This window comes from Coloeus monedula (assembly GCF_965178545.1).
Source record: "Coloeus monedula genome assembly, chromosome: 6".
Lineage (NCBI taxonomy): Eukaryota > Metazoa > Chordata > Aves > Passeriformes > Corvidae > Coloeus > Coloeus monedula.
In genome coordinates this window covers 40,000,084-40,025,054 of record NC_138786.1, presented here as the reverse complement: position 1 = coordinate 40,025,054, position 24,971 = coordinate 40,000,084, and the positions used below count along the sequence as shown (strand labels likewise).

At 46.7% G+C, this 24,971-nt stretch overlaps 1 protein-coding gene across 1 annotated transcript; it reads right to left on the bottom strand.

Annotated features, from left to right (window-relative positions):
• Positions 1-204: 204 nt before the first annotated feature.
• Positions 205-19,757, bottom strand: PAX9 (paired box 9; the record flags this gene model as incomplete). The annotated part of the gene is made up of 7 exons (XM_082283461.1): positions 205-459; positions 9,793-9,945; positions 14,830-14,969; positions 17,242-18,028; positions 18,758-18,880; positions 19,050-19,493; positions 19,629-19,757. 7 exons carry the CDS (start codon positions 19,755-19,757, stop codon positions 205-207), a joined length of 2,031 nt encoding a protein of 676 aa, XP_082139587.1.
• Between the last annotated feature and the right edge of the window lie 5,214 nt (positions 19,758-24,971).

Below are 24,971 nucleotides of genomic sequence, written 5' to 3'. Positions count from 1 at the left end.
GGACACAAAGTCTTTAAGAGCACAACACCACACTTCTCTCAGTTTCTGATGTTGTCTTCAGCTCTTTCAATCCCAAAAGCCTTACGGGAGACAAGTCATGAGGAGAAATGCCAAGTATCGCCAGCATGAAGAGAGCAGTCCGTGAGCTAGGCTCAGGGGTCGAGGAGCCAGTGAGCTCATGGTGCTCCTGGACCAGCTCCTGCATCAGAGAGCGGAGGCCGTGACAGAGTGGCTGCCCTCCCTGGCTGTCTGCATGCCCTTGAATGCCAGCGAGGAGGGGATGTCGCAGCTGTGGGGGGACAGGGGGGTACCCCCGGCGTGCTGCCAGCCATGGCTCGCCATGTAGCTGGATGGAGTGGCACTGTACGTCATGTAAGGTGACACTTGGGCTGCTGTGGCGTAGGGAGGCATGGCTGGTGCTGACACGAAACTGCTGACGGCTGGGAGGCCATTGGGTGCCTGAAAGGAGAGGGAAGGGAAAAGCATTTCTAAGAGAGTAAGACACATTGGATCTGGCATAAAATAAGCTGCCCTCAGATGCTGCTGGGGCTTTGTACCAAAACTAGGACCAGTGGGGACACCAAGAGAGAAACTCATAACCGTTCCCCTGAATTCCAGGGGCTCAGAGGCCCCTTCTGCTTTGAAGACCAGTTACCCCACCGTGATCAGTGCTTCCACACATCTCCTAACAACCTGTCCCAGACAGGGACCAGAAGCAGATGTTTAGGGAACACACACCAAGATCAGGGCAGGAGGTGCTAAGCCCCCTGTACACCTGCCTACCTTCCTGCAAGCTGCTGTTGATGGATTCCTAAAAGCCTTTCTCCCTTCTCTCTCCCTGAGCACCCTGATGCACTTGACAATGACTTCCGCAGATTGGCGTAGATGAACTGCAACATTTACCCACCTTTCCCAAATTTTGCACAGGGTGTTGGTCACTGCAGCAAGCCCTGCTGGGTAGTGCTGTGGCAGTTAAAGCTGGGTGTGCAGTGACCACAGCCATCCCAGCAGCAGGAGAGACAGACTCATCCCTGTGCCTCACCTCTCCTGGCCCCGAAGGAGGGTGGGCTCAGCCTGGAGCTGCCATGGGCAGGTGCAGGCACAGATCTGAAGGCAGAACTCCCCAGAGTGAAGAGGTAACAGCGGCTGGGGGAGGTGGAACATCTTAAACTCTTTGGTAACTGTTTGTTCAGAGCATGAGTCAGAACGATAGTAGTAGTATTATTGATGGTGTCTTTCAAAAATCTGTTTTCTAGATACTTGGGATAAAAAAACTTGTAAATGTTCTTTGCTCATAGCTTCTCCTGGTTTCAATAAGGCTTCTGCACACAAAACAATTGCAGGGCTGGGTCCTTTCCTGCAAGCTATTTTCCTAGGTCCTTCTGTAGGCTGGGGAGAAGGGTTTCTATTTAAATAGAGATGGGAGAGTCCTTCAGTCAGCCATGGTATGATTTCACAATTAATGACTCCTTATTTAACTAAAAAGTGTTTGGTGGTTTATTTCACACCCATAAATGTTTCTTCAGCACAACAGGTACAAACCAGGATCATTTATCTTGCTCAAGTTTCAATTTGTGTAGTGTTTGTTTTAGGATTTGGGGTGAGATTTTTTCTCAAAAATGTTTCCTATCTGGATGTGAAAGAAGACTATTGATTCAGCAAACCCTGTAGCATCATCACATGGTACAACTGCACCCAACCTGAATAGTGCAAAGTTAAGAAATGAAAGAGACTTTTTTTTCCCACTAAAACTTCACACGATGTTAACATTTCATTTGCTCAATTTCTGCCTGGATTGCACCTGCCTGATTTCCAGTATTTACCTTCATAAAGGGCACTGGCCCGTTTTCAGACTCATGCGTTTCCTATCCATGTATCTCAGAGTTCCACTGTCTAGACTATCCTCTCATTGTCATTTGGGAAACAAAGCAGTAATTCTGCTGGACTCAATCGATATAAACCTGTACAGCAATCTAAAGCAGCAGGAGACAGCAATGGGATCCTGGCCACAAGCTTCCAATAGGAATATTAATTAATACAAAACATACAGCTGCAGCAGCAACATAATTGTCATTCCAAATCCATAAATATTTTGATGACGCTGAACTTGCCTTATTATTTTGAAATTCCAAATCTGTGAGCTGAACAGTAACTTGAATCACGTGCTCCCTGCTGTGACTTAGAATTATACTTTAGCCTCAGCTTTAAATATCAGTGTTTGCAACAATACTAATTAAGACAAACCTGCAAATAATTACACTGCAAATCACTACAATTCTTGAATCACATGGAAAATTATTTCATTGAGTTTACTGGAAAGTAAAAACTGTAACTGACCCTAAAAAGCTGCTATTCCAATGTGCAAACATGAAACAAGGACGAGCACCTCTGTTTTTTGTAACAAGCACCAGCAAAAAGCTTTGCACAGGGGCAGAAGAGCCATTAAAACCAGATTGTAGTGCTGGGACATCAAGAGCCACAACCCAAACATAATGTGGACAGAGAGGTACAGAAACCCTGAAGGAGTGGGTGTTGGAAGGAGAAAGTATATGGGACAAGTCCCTGAAGTCTCGTAGCCATTGAGGCGGCACAAACCTTCACCCTCTAAACCTCAAAAGAGTTTTTTGGACTCTGTGAATCCACCCTGTTCCTCAGGCTTTCCCACTCCCGAGGAGGCTGGTACCAAGCAGTAGGCTCAAGGCTGTGCCTGGAAGCCCCATTTTAAGTAGGATTCCTCATTATGAGTGCTCATGTTGTGTGAACCCTTAGCTGTGCTTTTGGAAGGATGGGTTAGTAGGTACAGGGTAGATCTGTGCCAGGCAATGTGCAGACAAGGCATCTCTTTGCTGGTCCACCAATGTTCAAGCCTATCTCCTGGCCTCCTGCAGACAAGGCCACCAGGGGTTCCTCAGCAACCATATGCAGATGACTTTGCATGATCTGAGGCAAATCTGAGCTCCTGAACAGCTCACATTAATGTAGACACTGTTGATAAATATTTGGTCCAATCACACATACGTTCTATGGCATTATGGCACAAAGTCTTTGAACTATAATTAATGGAGAAGCCCAAGTTTCCTATTGAATTGTACTGTAGGTGCCACTTGGGTTGTTGTTGATAAAATAGATGGAAATTGACTAAAAATTCACTAGTTTTTGTAAAAGCTTAATTTAAAAGAATACCAATACTGATTTATAACAGCCAGAACAGCCTTTTTACACACACACACACTCTTATTCAAAACACAGCTGTGAAAACTGTTGTTTTTATAGTCTATTCTGAATGTCAGAAAGACCTTGCCCCAACTACTGAGGGCAGGATGTGGAGGCAGTTGTGTAGGAACCACCAGCTGCAACCTGTCAGAGGCCACCAATGCTGTCTGTCATCACTGCCTCACTGAACTGGGGAATCATTCTTATTTTCGTTGCACTGCTACAAAGCTTTACCACTCAAAACCATGATTCTGTGAATGCCACAGATGCCCTCAGCCAAGCAGGTGGCACTGGGATGGGTAGGAACTGGCCCAGCGTGGAGTGCAATTCTGCCTCAAGCAAGGTTTGAGCCATACCCACAAATCACTCAGAGGCTTCCTCTGACCTGAGCTAAAAAAGGAGGGGATAGAGAAAAATCTCACTTTATGTGACTTAAAACTATGGTACTCAAAAAAAACCCAAACAAACAAACAAAAAAAACACCCCGTAATTTTCATCTCTGATTTTCATCTGTGAAAGACTTGACCTAATAGTCTTAACATGGGAGTTTTTACTTCCAAACAGCAAACAGCTTTAGATTCAAAGTGTAGGTTATCAGAAGGGTTGAATCTTGTCTGTCAATCTGGCACTTTTTACAAACATGACATTCACTTAAAATAAATGGAGGGGATTAAGTTCCATGACCCTGTATATACTGGATGAATAATTCATCCTGCAGTATTTCAATCAGAGGAAATTAATACCAAAATCTAAACATTCGTAATTAGGAGTGCAAGAACCTCACGGTGTTTATGGATTTTTAAAACCCTAAGAATTTGTTTTAAGTGCAGAGGTTCTTGAACCTGGTTTTTAAGTTTTATAAATATTTTTTTTCTTAATTTGAACCATCGTTTTTCAAGGGAAATCTAATTTTTTAAAGCAAACAAACAAACATGTAGTTCTAGCTGAACAAGAACCTCTGCTGTGTAAGAGATAAGGGTTCCCATTTGAAAGTGCCTACTTTCTGGCTTCTACAAAGATCAGAGAGAAACTTTTGCTCTGAATTGCTGCTTTTATCAATGTTTTGAGACAACTGATGGAATAAGTATTTCCAAATTTTAGAGCTGCACTTGAAACCTAGAATACACAATCTCCTACCCACTCACAAATTCATTCAAACATATTCTTGCAAAGATACCAGCAAAACAAGAGTAATTGGGTCAGGCTCACAAGTTGGGTCTGGTGCCTTTCTGCCAAGTTGCTGCTGATACCTGCCAGTGACCGTAAAAGGAATATCCAGGCGAGATATCAAAGCCAGGGTGGACATAAAGACTTGCTTTAGGTCACACAAAATGGTACTGCTGAAACAAGCAGACTGCGCATATTTTCACCAGTAAAGGAGCTGGTTGAGTAGTTTTAACAGATGGAATCTTTCGTTTTAATCACTTTAGATACAATACTAACTACAGACAACTTTTTTTGTCATTTTTTCAGTCTGTTTGTGATTTGCAACACAGAAGTAGTGGGTGGATGAAAAGCAAGTCTAGAACCAAGCTCATGTGGGAATGTCTTTGGAATAAGTAATTTCCATTAGCTGCTTGAACTCCTAAAAGTCAGAGCAATTCTTCCCCAAACCAGAGGTAACCACCACAAATGCCTTGATATCTGTTTTGAAGATTATGCTTGTGTAATGTGTTGTAGAGCTTCAGCCTCCTCTCCTTCACGGTAAGAAGACACAAGGGTACAAGATTTCTGGACAAACTTTGCAGTCAATCCATGTCAGAAAAAGTACCTGATTTTGGTTTTTTTCTGCCTTGATCACAGAAGAACCAGAGAAACATGCAAGCTAGATTTCACTTTCAGTCCTTGTGGTATAAATTCAAATTATATATTGTAGTGAATTGATATTATTTTGTTTCATTCCCTTCCCTACTTTTCCTTCCCTGACTTTTGCTTGCTAGGTATGCATTCTCTCAGTATAAAAATTAGACCATCTCCTATGTTCCCTTCCCATGTGGCTTCTAAATGTTTCAGAAAATGACCCAGAATTGCAATATTCAAAATCACAGACCTATATTTATGTTAGCTATCATTAATGGCAATAATGTAAAGGATCTCATTTCACGTTTATGTGAATACAAACGAGAGCAGATTTGATGCCACAGGTGTGTCCACCTCAATTTTATAGTCTAACTCTAAAGTGAGTGTCTAGAAGAATGTAAATTATTCTTCTTATTGTAAAGTTATTATTTACAATTATTTAAATTACTTGCCCATTGTAATAAAATTGTTACAATATTTAATTAAATAGTTCATGTATTGCATAGACTAAGAATGCAGGCTTTGTAGATGTAGTCTAAATTACTATTTAAAAAAAAAAAAGTTTCTGGAGAAACAGCATAGGGTTCAAGTCGCCAGCCTGAATGAGCTGGGACAGTGACTCAGCCCAAAGTCCCCTGCTACAGTCATCAGAAGTTCAGTCTGTGTCATGGCTTAAGGGACACACCTCTGGTGAATAAGGTTGTCGTTTTTGTTTGTGTCTCTCAATTCCAACACTGACTTGGATGGAATGAATCCTTCCTGTCCTTGGATCAGCAAGCTCAGCACATTGCCTTGATCCTGCAGCATAGCCTTTCCCCAAGAGCAAACGAAACCGATCTGCAGAGGTCCCACAGCCTGGTACTGGGAGCAGCGGCTGCCCAGCGCCGAGGAGGGCAGGCAGCAGCTCGCTCTGCAGGGACACTGCCGCAGCTCTGCACACACACTGACACCCTCTCGCTGCTGGTTTTCAACATGAAAACCTTCAAACATTTTCTGTAAATGATGAATCTTTGCTGAACGTCCTGAAAACACAGTCATGAAGTAGCTAATGCAGAAGTAATTTTTTCCACAGCAAGAGAAAAGCATAGCAGGGAGCAAAATATCTAGTCCTTCAATCAGAAGAGCAAATTAGCATAAAAACCCAGAGGATATCTCATGTTTTTAGTGACATGCACATAATCAGTCAAAAAGATTATGACAACAAGACTAGGAGCAATCAAACACAAACTGCAAACATTAAGGAAGCCAACATGCTGAATCTCCCTTTATAATTGGAGGTTAAATATGATTTATAAATCAAGCCAACATATGGGATCCCAAGGGAAGAGTAAACAAATTTTCCAAATCAAACAGCAGCAGCAGGCCTGTAATAGAAGTGTCATTTAGGAAAATGGCACTACTAAATGATCTAAGTAATAGGAATGGGGTTTTTTAATGTTTTTAAATTAATAACTTCAAGTAATATTTTTGTAGAAATTGTAGTACTAAATTAGAGCTAAATTCTGAAGCTGCAACTCAGTGCTACAGCATCAACAGGAAAAATTACATGATACCACAAATATTCATTCAGATAAGTCTTCCACTAAAATTAATGTGCCTACACAGGTAAGTCAGAACCACCTAAAGAAGGGTTACAAAAGTGAGCACTGAGTAAATTTCCCCAGTTTATGATAACAGTTTTTATTAAAAATATTTTTTATTAAAATTAAAATTGCTAAGGTGTATCTGAATAACCTAGCCAGAGTTAACCCTGCAAATCAGGGTTTGCATTTTATAGTGCTGGAAAAGATTCTTGCAAAAATATTTTCATATTAGACTAAATATCTATATTTTTAGATGAATTAGCTTATTTTATTGAATATATTAATGATTTGATTTTCTATTCGTTTCACTGCAATCAGCAGAGAATAAAACAGACTGAATAATTAGGACACTGACATTAAATAATTTCCACATACAAAAAATCTTAAACTGAAGAGGGATATTTTGTATGTAGGATATCAATTTGGTATCATATTATCTAATTTAATATTTGCCTTTATCTTCAAGAAAGAGCAAAGAGTGATAATACATTGGAGTCGAGACACTTTTGAAAATAACACATGAGCAAGGGGTTTACAGCTGCTCTGTTGCTCAGCTGAACTGAGTTTATGTCCAGAAGACTGAGATTTGAAAAAGGAAAAGAGACTTTTCAAGAATGGAGAATTACACTATTTCTCTTTCACTCTAAGTTGCGCAAAGGTTGTATTCTAGTTGAAGTCACAATTAAAATGGACTTATTCACATGCCAGAGTGCTCTAAGATTTCAAACATAGTTAGCTACCCAGTCCTATACAATATCTCTTACAAATATGCCATTTTCTTTACAGCTATTTCTCCTATTATTAAATTCAATGCACAACAACATACTGCATAGGAAAATCACAATACTTCCTTCTGAAATAAAGTTCAGTCCTTTCATAATGAGCAGATCCCATTCCCCCATGTTTAACGTGCTTTTTTATTAACTTGAAGTTATTTCCTTTACTTATAGCCATCCTGAGCTGCCCTGAATAACACAGAAACCAGATAATACCAACTGAGTGTTTTAACTATAGCTGGGACATACATCAAGATCGCTCTAAATTATATTTTCTTATCCAGTTTTAAATCTCAGCCTCTTCAGGGAAATAAAATCCCAGTTTTGGAAAAAGTAATAGTAACTTGAATTAACACACCATCACCAATCCTTTCCAAAAGCAAACTACAGCAGAAACAAAAGAAAAAAAAAAAAGGTGGGGGGAGAGAGAGACAAAGAGAGAGAGAAAGCGAGAAAGAGAGAGAGAAAGAAAGAGAGAGAGAGAGAAAGAGAGAAAGAAAAGAGAAAGAGAGAAAGAAAGAGAAAGAGAGAGAGAGAAAGAAAGAAAGAAAAAGGAAAGAAAGAAAGAAAGAAAGAAAGAAAGAAAGAAAGAAAGAAAGAAAGAAAGAAAGAAAGAAAGAAAGAAAGAAAGAAAGAAAGAAAGAAAGAAAGAAAGAAAGAAAGCAAAAGAAAAAGAAAAAGAAAAAGAGAAAAGACCACCACTCACTCTCTGACACTGAGTAATCTACTACAAAAACAACAGAGGAAAAGAGAGGTAGGAGAAAAAGGCATGGTGGATAGACAGCTTTCACAGTGAAGTGCGATCTATCACGGCACAACAAACACACGATAATATGTCCACCTAAATGTCTGCAAATGTGGATTGTAGTTCAAGTCTGCACTATCATTGAATGGTTGCTTTCCTTTCATTCACCAGACTAAGAAGTGTTGGAACCCTGGGTTTAGAGAATTTAGGTTTCTGGGATATAATTATATGTACGTGTAACAATATGGAGGATTTTGGGTGTGGATTAGCTCTTCTTCATTTCTCCTTCTTCTTCACAAATCTGAGTGCTCTGTTACTGGGTCAAAAAATCCGCACTGCAGATCATGAGTAGATAGTTATTGGATTATACGTAAAAACATATTACTTGGTATTTCATAAGTGGTTGATTTGGACTTTAAAAGGCCTTGAAAGTTAGAACTCACAGCCATTTTTCCACCCTGTTAACTAAGAGGCACTCCCGAGCAGCTGTATTACAGATAAGAAAATAATAAACAACAATTAGAAGAAAAACCTAGCATCTCCTGCCTTTTAGTCCAAACTCTGAGTAAAAGAACTCAAATTTCAGAGAGACAAAAACAAAAAACAAACAGAGAAAATTAATAAAGAAGGATTATATAAATCAAAGTCACTGCCTTTCCAGTGAATATGCTGGATCTTGGGGTATGTTCTACTATTTAACAAACTTCACAACCAGACTATGTCAAAGGGGGGTGAAAACAAATTCTGGTTGCTATAAGCACAAAGTCTGGTTCTGATGGCAAAAATACAGCTTAAGTCTTCCTTTGACAGATAGACTGTGTTTATGAGGACAATAGGAAAGCACCGGGGAAAAAAAATCATGTCATATAAGCAAACTCCTTGGAGTAGGAATTAACAGATTCCCATAGTTTTAGAACAGATTTGCACAATAATTTCCCGTGTGTATTTTGGCAAAATCTGGAATTGGGCAGGGCACACATGGACACTAAACAAGCAAATACACTGGAAGGAATAAACATTTGTTCTTTTCTATGCTGTTGGTTAACACCATAATGTATTATTGAAAGGTTCTATGAAATATGAAATATAATTCTATGAAATATATTGTAATTTCAATATGGTGTTATTTAAATGAAACTGAGGGAGGAGACTTACGGACACAGACACTTCAAAGGGATTCTTGATGTCTAGAAGCTAGGCAAATATGGGGTCAAACTGGTAAAGTCCCCACCTTGTTCTCTTCAGGGACAGCCAAAACAGCAGTCTCCTATGCCTAACAAATCTCTGATGTTGCAGAGGCAGTTACTGGGAAGCTGGTACACTAAGGAGGGTGAAACCACAGCCCAGCAATTGTTGAATGCCTATGGTTATTATTAGTAGGGGGGTAGGCAATTCCTAAAAGCTGATAAATTGCCACAACAGACAAATTCAAGCACACTATACAGTCTTTATATACTTGCCAATCTACTGCAAGGACCAAGACTGAACAGCTCAAATCACATCTAATACCCCTGCTCCAGGCACTCTGCTCCTTGGCTGTGATAGGTATCTCGCATCACTCCCACTTTACAGTCCCTGGTCCACGTTTGTCATGGCAGACCTCCTGGTGGGTTGGGGTCCATTGAGCAGAAGGTGCTCAGAGTGCAGTTTGAGTGTCATCATACCATTCACTCACCTCTCTGACTTTCTTTATTAGTTTCATCCGGGTGGAGTGCCCTGAAGCCATGTGGGTTGGTGGACAGGGCACTGTGTTTTGGCCGTGGAAGCAGGTGGCCAGTAAGAGGCAGGTCTCACAAATGGGGTTCGAATTGGGTGCCATCCAGATCACCTGGGGAGGAATCGGGTGCATGTAGTGGGATCAGCTCATCCCCCTCACCCACAACATGCAATGACAAGGATGCCTAGACCTTGAGCAAGCCATCTTAGTGGCAATATTTTAACAGCAGGCCTGGTCTGGAGATCCCAGTGAGAGTGACAGAGAACCAGTCTCCAAGCCAAGGTCTGAACCCCTGCACCAGACTCTGTTAACAGTGCTGCCGGGTACTATGGCAAGAAAGCAAAGAAGCACCTCTCCTTCACAGCTTCACCCCCTTCCGGCCTGGGTATGACTGAGAAGCCGTAGGTCTGGACCTCTGTCATTGATGGCTTTGGCACAGACCCATAGCAGGAATCCAGCTGCCTGGATTCTGAGTTATGAGATGCCAAATAAGTAATTTGCTAGTTAATGTTTTCATTAAATAATGTGTGTAGGAGGATCATGTAATTTGCCATAATATTTAAGGTTACATTTTAATGCTCTACCGGAAGAAGTTACCCTGTGTTGTGGGTTCTAAGCACTGCAGATGCAGTTACAGATGCAGGGCCACCCCATACAGAGTTCATTGTTCATCTACAAATGAAAGATCAGGAACTAAGTGTTTACATTGTCTACATTTTCTGTGCAAGTCCAGAATTACACCTACAATTATTTGCAAACACTTGCCCTAACATGGAGCCTCCCCTTTATCTGCTTGTGCACACAGAGCTCACGGCCCCAGTCAGAATGGGGACAGGGAGTGATACCCCAGCAATGCCAAAAACTCAAGCCCCTAACAGCTGATTAAGTTCAGCTGAGACAAACCTGAGGCACTTGCTGCTTAGGGGTTTGGCCAGCATGTCAGAGGAAGACTTCACTCAAACTATGTTCACAGACCCCTCTGAATTAGGAGGAGTGTTTTCTGCAGCTGCAGTAAGTTTGGGATGAGGCCTCCAAACAGCGGGCCATTTCCAGGAGCAAGCTTGCTCTTAGACCCCCCAGTTACAAGCTTTTTCCCATTAATGAGTATCAGCTCCGTTTGGCAATATGCACATCTGCTTCCTGCAATGCACACAGAAAGTCAATCTGAAAATAAATTATTTCCAAGCTATTTGCCTCTCAGCAAATCATACAAACACGTCAGATCTTCTGCATTCTCATATGTGTGTAAATACAGGACCGCAATTTTTTCAGTTTGAGCATCCATGATGTTAGTCCAGCAAGTCACAAGCATCAGATGTCTGAGAACTGCATTTTAAATATGATACATGTTTATTGTTTTGATTTCAAATGCAGGTTACAAATGTGTTCATACTGCAGTCATTTCAACTGTTTTTTTCTTAATGCAGTTGTCAGTATAAGCTGTGCAATGCAAAAGAAAATACTCAGAATATTCATCCTTTGTATCAATAGCATAATTATTTGTAGAAGCCCCTGAACACCACATTGAATGTGCCTCTCTGTGTAAATTCTGCAATAGAACTGTGCTCTGTATGAAATGCGTATGACACAAAACTGTCAAGCCCTCGGAAAAATCTATTTTCCTTTTCAGTTTCTCTGAGTCACAGTCACCCTATTTGAAAGCAATATGACAAATCTGTGAGTGTGATACATCAGGAAAATTATGCAATTGCTTACGTATAAATGACAACCTGGGACATCAAATAATTAAACCTGAATAGAAACTTGACAAGGCATCTTTTGATTTCCTGTGGAATGTTTTGTACAGAATCATAGTCTGCCAGGCTGAGCTTTCAACTCCCGAAACCCAAATACTGGACAACATTGCAAACAAAAGCTCCAGAGACACCAGGAAATTCATAGTACAGAAAATGAAAAATGTTCTACATCCAGAGGTTCAGTTTCATGTTAAACTAGTATGACTGCATATTGCCAAGGCAAAAATGTGAGGTTTTCCTGCCTTTTTTGTGGGTGAATTCCCACTGGTGTGTGGGACAAGGGCTGAAATTTAGCCATTGGGACCGATTGGAGAGGTCAGCTATGGCTGCTGCCTGACAAGTCTGGGATGTCAATAAGAGTTTTGCCCAAAAAACGCCTACAGTATCCCATGTCTTAAAACAAAGTATATCATTTAAAAGAAGTGATCAAATAAATATATTGTAAAAGTATGGAAGACCTTGTTCTTCGGTCTCAATTTTTCTAGTCTTTCTCACGCAGAGGGACTTTCCAGGGGATTTCTTGAGAAGCAAAATATTATCTTCCATGACTAAGGCTGGGGAGAAAGTCTTTCACTTGCCTAGTAGTTATGGAGGATTTGCAAGCTATGGACAGGTGAATTTTGGATATTGGTGATGCTTAAATATGTAGATGATATTTGTTGGAAAAAGCAGAATTACTTATCACTCACACAAAATCCATTGTTAATGTGCTTCAGGGCACATTTCCTCTGCTCCCATTGTGAAATTGGAAAGCCTAAGTTAAATATCCACACTTGATTCCCTCCTCTTGTAGGCACTTCTGATTTTGATAATACAGATATGAAACTGGAATATTATAGAACAGTCACTTCTCTTCTCTGGGGGAAATCTTATGTCTGCCTCCTTAAGACCCTTAAGAGCTTTTGTAACAAGCTTTGCCCAAAAGAGATAAGGAAACAGCATTTACCCTGAAGTACAAAGAGCGTATTTCACCACAGTCCTTCCGGCACATGAAGTATGTCTGAGACTTCCCCATTTTTCCACCATTCCAGATACCCCCCTGCTAGATTCACAAATGAACCAACATTATCTAGTGTCCCCTGCTCGTCTCTTTACACCCAAAATGGTACACATTGCAAGAGACCATGGATCACATGATGTCAGAGAATTTTGTGAGTCTTTACTGTCACAAACTGTCACTCCAGACTCACTGCACTTCAGTGAAAGGACAGTAAGTCAGTGCTCTGTGCAGCAAGAATTTGGTTCATAAACTTCACACTGTCTGGAACAAATATTTCAGCAAAAGGAATGTGGCAAAAACTGCAAAAAATAACATTTTCCCATCCTTATTTAGCATGATTTTTTTACACATTCTAAACTAGCAAGGTAGTGAAATTGTGATGTGACAGACAAAGCAATTAATGCCCATTTGAATTAATTCTCTGGATAACAATTCTGAATACTACATGAATAGACTGGTCTATGTGTTGGAACTTTACAAAGCCAAATTCTGTTTACCTATACTATTACAGGGAAGAAACTGAGAAGAACCTCCTCTATATCTTCTTTTAGAGAGCAGGGTTCTGAATATGGCTTTTCTGCCCTTTTGAACTCTCTGGACAATGTATTTTGATAAATGAATTCCATTTTATTAATAGCAATTTTCTCAATTTTTAAGTAGTGTGTATGTTTAAATTACATTTATCACATGATCTTTCAGGTTGAACAAAACTTAAAGATAAAACTGATATTGACAATAGAACAGTGATATATTATGAAGATGAAATCATAAACATTGAAAGAGTAAAAAAGAAAAAAAGGAAAGGTAAAAAATAGTTTCCAAACCAGCATTGAATATAACCCAATTTATAAAGCATTGTTTCTCAACACATCTGTTGTAAATGAGATCCATCAGAGGCCACGGTTTATAGTCTATGAGCAAGATCCTGTGAATATTTCAGCAGGATTGTGTGCGGAAGGCCCGGCCTGGAACCTAAGACCATGAAGCCACAGTACAGCTGCTCTTACAGAATAGTGAGAAATTATATCTATTATTTTTTAGTAAGACTGATAACACTTGTTTCAGTCTTTAAAGAAAATTGTAGGAGTTTTAACTCTAAATCTAATTCTATCTTTAACCATACAGTCATGGCTATACTATAGTGCACATTATTTGTGATATGAAATGAACATGATAATAATGGGATGATAGAAAAACAAAACAAATAGAACAGCATTGAGGGTGGTGTACTATTTAAAAGGCAATATATGTAATAAAGTAGCTGTTCACCATCGGGATCTACTGTATTTCCCGCTCTGCCTAATTCACCTCTTTGCAAATGTTCCTGCAGTTTGTGCTCCGCGTCTTGAATTGGAAAGCTACTCTCACCACCAAACACGAGCTACAAAAGTCTCCTCTACACGGATCTAAAACCAGACATAGAACTCGGAAAATATGTCCAAAACCTCTGTCTTTGAACGGGAAAAATGCTAAACAGCGATCGTGGGTTTTCTTCGACTTGGTTATAAGTACAACAAATGCGTGGCCGGGAAGTCAGCGTGTCTGAGAGACCTCTGATGCATTTTAAAATGTTTCCATCGCACGGAAAAAATGTTTTCAAAACCTGTGCTTTCCCAACGAGTAACAGTTGAGCCTTTTATAGCTTTTCTCCTGGCATGGGACTTGATTAGCAAGTACAAAGATTTAGACAGAGATTTATTAAGTAACAGTTATATTGTGTTGTAATTAAAACGTAGGAAATTCGCCGTCTACTTAAGCGTTTAAAAATGCTTAATGTAGGAAGCAATTACACCTCATTTTCAAATTATTCCCCTGACTACAGAGCACGCTGCGGACAGAGTAAAACGCGGCTGTACGGGAGGAGGCGGCGGCGGGATGTGCCCGCTGGCCCGGCCGGGGCGGGGGCAGAGCCGCGGCGGGGGTCGGTGGCGGCGCTTCTGGAGCGCCCGCTGGGCGGGCGGAGCGGGGGCGGACCGGGCCCGGGCTGCGATCGCTGCCGCCCCGCCAGGCCTCCGCCCGCCGGCAGCAAGGCGGGATGGGGGTGCTGGGTGCCGCGGCGGCCGGGCCGGAGGTGGGAGCGGAGAGAGGAGGGACGAGAGCTAGGCTTTTTCCCGACGTCGCCCGTCTTTGCAAACCAAAACCGAGGGAAGTCCGGCATCGGCTCCAAACCGAGGGCGGTAGCCGAGGCCGAGCTCAGGAGCCCTGTGCATCACCGCCCGTCCCCCCCTCTCTCTTTACCTGGCTGTACTTGGCCTCCTGCTCAAGGGAACTCTTCTCCAACCCGTTCACGGCGTGTTGGGCCGGCGAGTGGAAGCTGTTTCTGCCCAGGCTGCTCCATTCCTCCACCTTGGGGCTGGGGTAAGGCGAAGTGTCATTCACTGCTGGAAAACAAGGGACGGGGCAGAGAGGGAGTCAGAGGCTAGGATTCGGAGATGGAGACGGCTCCCTCTCCTCATGGGAGGCAGTCTGTGGGGCAGAGCTAAGGGGAAGCCGGTCCCTCGCCCGCCACACCTCGCTGAGGCTCCCAGAAGCCCTCAAGAGGGTGATTCGTGGGAAGAAGGGAGTCGGCTCCCTCCGTGAAAGCTGTGACAGAGATCAGCAGCCGAGCCCAGAGCTCGTCCCCACGTCTCCCCACTGGCGGAACGGAGCTGCCGCCCGGCCCTTGTCCCCCAGGCTCTCCTAAGGGGTATTTACGACAACAGCCTTGTTTGTATTTGTGAGTCAGAGGAGAAACGACACCCCGCGTTACAAACAGTCCTGACACGGCTGCACATGAACTGGGCTCCAAATATTTTTTGGGAGAAAAAGAAAACGAAACACAAAGTAAATTTTTTTTTTTTTTTAATAGGGAGATAAAGGGAGGGAAATAAGAAGGAGGGGAGGACAAGAAGTTAGAGTCCTATTATTTACACACCTATCAACCGCGCCATGGGCATACCAGGATGTTTTGCAGGCGAACAAATTCCTCGAACGGCCAAATTCCCCCACCAGGGAGCCAGGGAAGGGGTAGGGGGAGCCCTCTCCGAGCCCCGCGCCCGGCCGCATTGGAGCCGCCGTGGGAGGGGGCTTTCCTGCGACACCACCTCGCTTGGCCCCTCGCCGTGCTGGGGAAAGGCACAAATCTGAAGTTGTCTTAAGAAATTGAACTCCCTCGGTGAGCGCCCTTTTCTGCTGATCTCACACTTTCCCATGAATAGGGGCTTCCTTTCCGTGTCAGCAAGGTCAGTTTATCCTATAAATCAAGGGCGAACAGCCCCCATCTGCGGCACCGGCCACTCCGCAGCCCCGACCCTCTGATGGGAAGGGGAGGGGGGAGGTTTCACACCGCGGAAAGATGTGTGCCGCTGCGGGGGCTGAGGGAGACCGGGCAGATACCAAGGCACCCGGCAGCACCGGCAGAGGCCTGCCTGCCAATGTGGTGTTAATCAAAGAGGAGCTCACTAAAAAAACTCAACAAAACAAAACCAGAAAAAAAAACCCAGAACAAGGCAACACCTAAATTTCTCATATGATTGTAATGTTCTCATTCTTTTTAATGTTCATTGCCAACACTACCTCTAGATTGCCTCAGAGATGGCCAGGCGTGTGTTTGTTAAAGTTGACTCAGAAACAAGCACATTTCTTTGTGCCAGTGAGGACTACGATAAAGTTTATATTGTGAAGGGCAAAGAAGAACAAACTTACATTTTTTGCATGTATGCATATAAAGAAAACATACTTGTGCGTGCGTATGTGTTGCTTGAAAAAAGATTATCACTTTTCAGATGAAATAAGAAAAATATTCTGCAATGCCTAAAGGATCATTTTGCACCTGAAATGCTGCTAGAACCGGATTGTTGCTGCTAAAAAGGCAGTGAAAACAGATCAGAGCTCCCACCTCTCCACTAATACTGAGAGAAAGTGGGACACAGAAATCGCTGTAGGCGAAGGTTATTTAAGATGGGTTTTTCAGTGACACTTTGAGTAACGCTTTCACTGTTAGTTCACTGGCAGAGACCGAAATGGAAAAAATGTGCCTTTCTAGCGAGCGGCCGTGAGACGCGACACAGTTTCCAGAAGGGGGAACAGAAAGAGTGTGAAAGGGGTAAAAGAGGCAAATCTAGAGCCTTTGGTTTTCCTAGACCACCACTTCGGAGGAAAATACAGCATCAGAATGAAAGCAATTAGATGACATTTGAACTTCCTGCCGAAGCAAATTTGGCCTGACTGCGAAAACTACAGAAAATGGACTTCTCAGTAACGCCAAGGAGGCGCCCGTGACCGGAGTGCGACAGCGAGCTTCGGTGGGGACCAGGACCGGGACTGGCACCGCGACCGAGTGCGCCCTGGTCCCGCCGCACTCCGGGCCGTTCCCTCCGGCCAGGATCGCCACTTCCCGGCTCAGAGTGGCGGAGGTGACGGCCGATGTGTCCTATTTGCTGGTCCTCCTGCAGCCCTCCCAGGCCCTCCCAGGTCTGCCCACGTCCCGAGACACATCCTCCAGTAAGCTCAGTGCCCAGCCCGTGCTGGGGAAAACGCGAGAGGTTTCCCGAATCAAACAACGAAACCACCTTCCGACCCTCGGAAAGGAAAGAACCCAGGAGCAAGGGATCGAACCCCTCCAGCCCTATCTGGCTGCCTCTGTGGCCCCGGCTCCCGCCCACTCCTCACCTTGGTCGGTGATGGATCGGATCCCCAGGATGTCCGTCACGGAGTGAGAGGACGGCCACGTTCTGGGCATGGCCATGGTGCTGGGGATTGCCGGCACCCCGGGAGGGGTGGACACCTTGGCTCCTGCAGCAGCGATGGGGCTGGGGTAGGGGTAGATGTGGTTGTAGGGCAGAGCAGGCTGTGGGGGTGGCTGGTGCTGCTTGTAAGTCTCGTAGTGACTCTGCTGAGACAGGTTCCCGATTTTGTTCCGGAGGATGCGGCTGATGGAGCTGACCGACGGCACGTTGTACTTGTCACACACGCCATCGGCCAGCAGGCGATCCCGGATCTCCCAGGCGAAGATGCCCGGATCCCTTTGTTTGTAGGTCCGGATATGTTTTACCACCGTGGGAGTGGTGACCCGAGGCTTGCTGCCGCCGATAGCCCCCGGTAGGATGGAGCCTGTCTCGTTGTAGCGAGCCAGGATTTTGCTGACACAGCCGTGGGAAACGCGGAGCTGCCGGCTGATGTCACACGGCCTGATACCCAGTTGCGCCAGTTCCACAATCCGCAGCCTGATGGCATTGGGCAGGGGTCTCCCGTTGACAAATACCCCCCCGAGCTGGTTCACTTCCCCGAAGGCAGGTTCTGCAAGCAAATGAACAAACACAACCGTCGGACACGGCGGACGGCACAGAAGGGGGCGTCTGAGCTGCTCCTCATCCCAGACAGATGTCACAGACAGGGACCCCCCGGCCCCCCGGTCACTCCACGCACGCTTCTTTATTATAGCGGGATGCCCCCGAGACTGAAGGAAGGAGGGGGGAGGGAGGAAGAGAAGTGAGAGATTAAAAAAAAAAAGAAAAGAAAGAAAGAAAAAAGAAGAGACAGAAAGAAAATCCGTGGCAACAAATGTCAGAGCTCTCCAGACTGTGAATCAAGCATATTCCCAAAAAAAAAAGCACATTCCAGAGATGAAAAACAAGATCGCCCCAACAGACAAGTCAGCTTTATTGCCACAGGAAAAAGGAACGCGAAGAAAACAAAAAGAAAATAAAAACATCTTCTAAGACGTGGGGGAGGGGGAGGAAGGAGAAGTAGTTGAGGAAATTCTTTTACATCTTGGGAGAGACGAGGGCAGCGCGGTGCTTCTGAGTGGGGACTAACTTTTTAAAGACCGTTCCTGGTGCTGTTAGCGCCTTTCGCTTAGCAGCACGGTTACACTGGGCTGTAAAACAAGCGTGTTAAAATGTTAACTGCTACGATCGGTGTCAGGAATAATATACAACGTGTCACGGGCTCCAGCCATCCGTTCGGCTGCTATCCTGCCTCGCACTCGCCTAATAACACTAATAACAAGCCGACTAGTCATTAGCTCTCTCTCTCTCCCCTGTTCCTGACCCTCAACATGTTCTTACAACTTGTAGGAACACGAACAAAGTCAATAAGGGAGCCACAGCGGTGGCAGATGACGGTGCACGGGTGCTCCCCCTCTCTTGACAGCACTTGAACCCTCCTGCGGCTCCCGGCCACTTACCCATTCCTCTGAGCGGGGCACCTCGAGGCCGGCCCTAAATCCCAACGGATCCCTATGCCCGGGAACCGACTCCCGGTCTCCTGCTCTCCTGGCCGCACTGGCCCCGAACCTCTCTGATCTCCGCTGAGGAGGGAACAGTAGCGTGAGGAAGAAAAGAACTACAAGGAAATCTGCATCCCGACGAGAGAGCCTTGACTTCTGCATTTCAACCTCAGGGCAGCGTGGGCAGGGCCGGGCTGGGCCGGGCCCGCGACCCACCGCCCCCCTGAGCCCGCCCCCGGGGCGGCCCCACCGCCCAGCCGCCCTGCCAGTGGCCAGGGCAGATGACGGACAGCGCGGCGGCGGCGGCCCTTCCGCTCCCGCGCAGCGCGCTCGGCACCTGGGCCCGCCGCGCCGGGACGGCGGCTCCGCACCTGCGGCGGTGAGTTGCGCGCAAAGTGCCGCCGGCGGCGGGGCCGTGCTGAGCGGGGCTGGCGCCGTGGCAGGGCGCTGCTCGGCCGGCGGGGGCCGGGGGATTGGCAGGCAGCTCCGCGGGGCCGGGGCACGGTCGGCGGGTAAAGCAGCGCCGCCCTTTCTGGCCCTTTTCCCGGACTAAACAGCCGGAGAGGGGGCTTCGAGCCTGGCAGAGAGGTTCCCCCTTTCCCCGAATGAAGCAAAGCAATGTCTTGGCACACACACGGTCTCCCCGCGTTGAGGTTGTGATGCGGGAGAGAGGTTCTTTCGCGGGTTTGATCGCCTCGTTATAATAAAGCACCTTTTAGCTAACGAATGTTTCGCAGGCGGTGTACGAGAAGACCGTGAGTGATGAGAGTTGGGTCATTTTTGGTGGAAATCACAAACCGGCCAGGAAACGAGCTGCATTTTCCCTTGCCTTGGGAGGAGACAGGACGGGGCTTGTAGCGCCCGGCGTTGGGATGCTGTGTTCGCCGGCCACCGCAGACCGGCACCGGGATGCTGGTGCTCGCTGCCCAACGCAGACCGGCCCCGGTTTTGTTTTCATCCCCACAGTAATATTGCACCGCGCTTAAGCGTAAAATGTCAGTGCCTCGCAGCAGATTTCATCTTTATCAAGGGCACTGATACGTATTAGCAATCAAAAGAAAAAGAGACAAAGCTGGTAGGAATTAAAGAATGTGTGGGTCACGGCGTGTATGTGGAAGACATGTTTGGTTTGGCGGTGTACGGATCCTGATCTGGTCCTGTGTGTGTGTCTTACGCCCTGCGTTACATCATGTTGCACACAGAGATCATGGGCTCTCAGCTCCAGCTAAGGATGTGTCTTTGTTTTTTTCTGTATTCTTCTCCTGAGGTTCTTCTTTGTCGTTTATTGCTTTTTTTTTTTTTTTTTTTAATAGAGTCTCAAAGGTATAGACTCTGTAAATTAAATAAAACGTGAAAAGAAATAAGGGTGTGATCCTAGTGCACGAAATATCACCAAATGAACCACGAAATTTATGTCGCTGCTGTGTGTAAACTGTATCGATATTATTTTAATTGGAATTTAGGATATTTTTAGGAAAAAAAAATTTAATTGGGCGAGATTTCAGAGAACATATCGAAATGAACATTCCTAACTGTGAAGAAATAAGATGTTGCAGGAGATCTCCCAGAAATTAGTGGCATGTTGTAAACGTTTTGTGGTGATCATGGCTCTTTTGCAGGTAGCTCTATTTGATCGGAATACCGGTGGATACTTCTGTTTTCTCCACATGGATTTTAAAAAAAAAAAAAAAACACAAAAAAAAAAACCAACCCAAACAACAACAACAAAAAAGAAAAACAACAACAACAAACCAAAACCAACCAAACCAGAAAAACCCTAACAAAGCCGAAACACCACAACATCAGCTTTTCGATGGCAGTTTTGTGGTTACTTCAAAAATGCGAGTTGCCCTTTCAGAATATCACACCTGTAAATTGTGGTGCTTCCTCAACCTAGATAAAATTACCTCTGATAAAGGGAACACTCACCCGCGCAAATGCCACTGTCCGAAATCGCTGGCATTCTGCGCAGACAGTACTAGCAGGCGTTTGCTGAAGCCAGAACCCCTTTCTGTGTTCTGAGCTGTGTTCTGGGCTGACCTCCTTTGGATATTTTTAAGGCAGAAGGCGTTGAACTAGTGGGACCCGGATCCTGCCTTTAATTAAATTATTTATAGAATTAAGAAATGAAAAGGGGTGCGAGTCCGTAAACCTTCCGATCCACTTTAACAGGGTATTCCTTGTCGAAGCGGAGTTTCTTGTCTGGATCCCCGACAAGGCTGCCCACCCTACAGGGTGTCTCCTCAGCCCGACGGGGCCTGGGCTGCCCGCTGCCCTGGCCGCCCTGAACACGCGGGACTCCCGTTGCTTTAGCCTGGTCCAGTGGCATGTGGCCGGGGACCACTCCGGGCGCACAAGTGTGTAAGCCCGACCCCGCCGCTCCTGGACCAGCTCGGCGCCCCTAAATCTCCCTCAGGGTTGCTGGGATGCTCGAGCGTGACCCCGAGCTGCTCTCCCACGCTGCGCGGGCAGCTTCTCTTCCCATCTGTGCCTATTGTGTTCACAGTTGTGTCCTTCTCTCCCCCCTTCGCCTTGTCCTCCAACCTGTCTGTTCCCCCTCCTTCCCTCTGCCACCCCTCCACCCCCGAGCCCGCCTCTGATCTCCTGGATATTTGGTTTCTTTCCCTTTCTCAATGTGTGTTCCTGATGTGGTCCTGTCGGAAAAGCTCGTTTACTCTGCTCGGGTCTCTAGTGGTTTAAGGATAATGTTTATCAGAAGTGAACGTGCTCAACTTGTTTCCATTCAACTGCTGAGTGTGGGCTGAAATACCAAAGGTCACATCTACAGTGAGTCGGTAGAGGGCAGGGGGAGAAGAGAGGAATATGAAAACATAATATACAACAGCCTGTTGATCGCTTCTGACCTGCCTGGCTAAAAGATTAATTTTTCAGGTAGGAAATCATGGAAGAATCGGACGGGAAAGGCAGCAGCGAGAGGAGGGCGGGGGGCTCAGGGTCAGGGCTTCTCCAGCCGGGGAAGGGCACGCGTGCCCGGGCAGGGGGCTCGCCCCGAGAAGCCGGCGGCTGTCCCGGCACGCACCCGCGCCCTCACCGCGGGATCCTCAGGCCGGGCAAAGCAAAGCGGGAGGCGACGGGGGCTGGGGGGAAGCTGTAAGAGATTCGAGCCAGGGCCAGACAGGAGCCGGGCTTCTCTTCCCATTCCTTTCCCTCCGTGCCGAGAGAGTGACTGGGAGTGACTGAGCGGTGCACAGCGCGGCCGGAGCCCCGGGTACCGGCAGCCGGTGTCTTTCCAGGGAACGTTGCCTCTGCCTGCCTTCTCCCGACGCCGCTGCGTTGCAGAGGGGAGCCAGAGGCGCTCCCCTTCCTCTCCTTCCCTCAATCCCTGCTCTCTCGCCCTCTCTCCTCCACAGACTCGGCGTGAGCTGCCCGCTGCAAATCTCATGTACGGCGGTATCAGCCTCGGTGCGTGGCCGGTACCGGCGAGGCGGCGGCTGGCAGCCCCTGGCTACTCCCGCCCATGAAGGCCTTCTCCGGCGCTTTCTGGGACCGGGCAGGCCCCCAAACAGTGCCCAGCCTCCCGTAGCTCAGAGCAGAGTCCCGACGCTGCGCTATCCCACCGCTCCGGCAGGGCTCCGTTGCGCCGCCGTGCTCACCTCGGCGTGTCCTGCTCCTGCCTCTCGGAGCCGACTTCATGAGGCCTTTCTATGCCTCGCTCTGCTCCCCAGATGCCTCCGCTCTCCCCGTGTAGGAAGAGACCAGGCAAATCCAACGCGGCACACCCCCAGCCCCTCTTTGAAGCGGCAGATTTTTATTGATTTTTTTTTTTTTTAAGGGAGGAAGATAACTCCCTCTCCTTCCTCGAGGGGAGTGGGCTACTGAGGGGCTGTTAAGGCAGAAGGGTGCCCACATAGTATCGTATTTTGTAAGTAGAAGTCTCCCCTGATTCTTCCCAAAGGACAGAGCCCTCCCGGCCATGTCTGTAGTCGGGTGGCCGTGTTTTCCGAGGTGGCGTGGGTAAGGTCTGGGGGGCGGACGTGGTGCGGCGACCGGAGGGACTGTTGCAGCTGCCCTGTCTTCCCCGCCCCCGGCTCCTGCCATGCGGCTCAAAGCCGCGAAATTCACCCCCGGAAACGATGCAGACAGTTTCTTGGGAAAAAGCATCTTGGAGCTGGAGCACCGGTGAGGGGATATCGCGGTGGGGGTGTCGGAGGAGATTTTGGACGCCTCTGAAAGGCAGGCAGGGAAAAGCGGGTAGAGGCAAGTGGAAGGTTAGCGGCAATCCAGCGACAGCCTTGAGTTATGTCCAGAGGTGACCCACCCCGGAGGGAAGGTGCCGTTTGAAATGGAGGGAGATGAGACAGCACGGAACTTTGAAACGGGGCTTTCATTTTGCACAGAGCTATTACTACACGTGGGCGTATAAAATCCCACGGAATCTCCAGGGATCATTCCCATTTTCTGCGAGGAACCAAACGCGGGATGAAGGGGTCTCCATGCATCACTGGCTGCCGTGTGCATTTCCTTATGCCACAAAATAGCTGAGCGCAGTAGGTTAGCGAGGGCAGCGTGCCTTGGCAGGCTGAGGGAGAGGGTGAGGGGCCGCTCGCCATCCTGGCTGCTCCCCCTCCGAGCCTGAGAGCCTGAAAATACCCGGCCTGACCCCCAGCTCTCAGGTGTGCTGACCCCACCTCGTAACTTGGGACAAGAGCGTATGCGCCGGCAAACGCTTGTGCGAAAGAGAAGGGAGATTTTCGGAGGGAGACGTCCTTTCAAGCCGGCGCGCAGCTGCAAATAGGGACCACTGCAGATAATGACCGCTGCAATAGGGACCGCTGCTCTCCCCCACAGCTCCCTAACCCCTTGGCGACCCCCGATCCCCGCCCTTCTGCAGGGGCTGGTCTTGTGTTCCACTTGTCCTCCCTTCTTAGGGGGGAAAAGGGCTTTTTCAGAATGATCCTTGCACAAGTTGTCGATCCATCGTTGGTAGATGTCGCGTTTCTTGTTAGTGCCTGCTACCTTATTTTAGCTCGTTAAAACCCACCAGCTTATACATTTGTGTTTGCGTAAACTGCCCACATTGATTTACTTGCGATTCCAGGGCGGGATATTTTTACCTTAATTTTATTAACGTAATATTCAGACCTGCACGGAAATAGATGCAACAACTGCTAAACTCTCACAAGGTGGGAGGTAAAGAGGGAGTTGTGTCGTGTGAGAGTGTGTGATTTCAATTTTAAGAAATTGTTTTAACGTCAGGGACAAGATGGAGAGTGAAAATATAATAGGATGAAATTTTGTTTAGCAAAGTTGCATCAGATATAAACAGATATATATATTTCCTGCATATTTATGAAGCAATGGCGGGCAAAATACAATCGGGTCCTGGAGTCACTTCGGCTGTCACAGACCCAAAATCAGAAGAAAATGAAACATAGCAAGAAATCGAGACACAAGGCTTTTAGGTGTCCTGCTTTTGGGATAAGGAAGCAGCCTCTTGCAAAGCTCACCTCCCTGGCTACTGGTTTTTAGGGAAACTCATCTTCAGCGGTTAGGAAATGCACACGCGGTGTCGGGCTGTGTCGGGGGTTGGGCTGGAGCGCAAGCCCCCCCGCTCTCTCTCGAGCAGCTTCTCCTGCCTCTCGGAGCCGGCTGGTTCCCCGGCTGGCTGGTTCCCCGGCCCGGCCAGGGCTCTCAGTCCCTACGACACGTCGGGGACCCGTCCCCCGGCTTGATGGGAGAAGGACAGGGTCTGTAGAAACTCAGACGATCCGTGGAGAGTGAGTACGGGCATTTGACTCATTCTCAGGAGAAAGGAGGAGACCGACAGACCCGGTTACCCTGCCGGGGTGACCCCGCCGTCTCAGGTCCGTACAGACCCTCTGCAGTGAAGGCAAGAGCATATGCCTGCACTTCACTGGGAGAAGCTGAAGACGGATGAACAGGTGAAATAAATGCACAGTAGTGCTAAACCGGGAGAAAGGCCGGGGGTTAAGGACGTCCCCGTGGACTGAGTTTCCCCGTCAAATCCTTCCGCGCCTTCCGCCGCTGCCAAGACACGGGGCTGTCCCAGTCCCTCTCCCCGGCGGGGGGAGTTCCACCTGGCCTATGGCATTGGTGCCACTGTCATATCCCTTTCACCCTCGCTTGAATATTCAGATCGAGGTTGGGAGGGTTAGGTGGAGTGTCTTAATGATGTGTTAGCTTCTTGGAC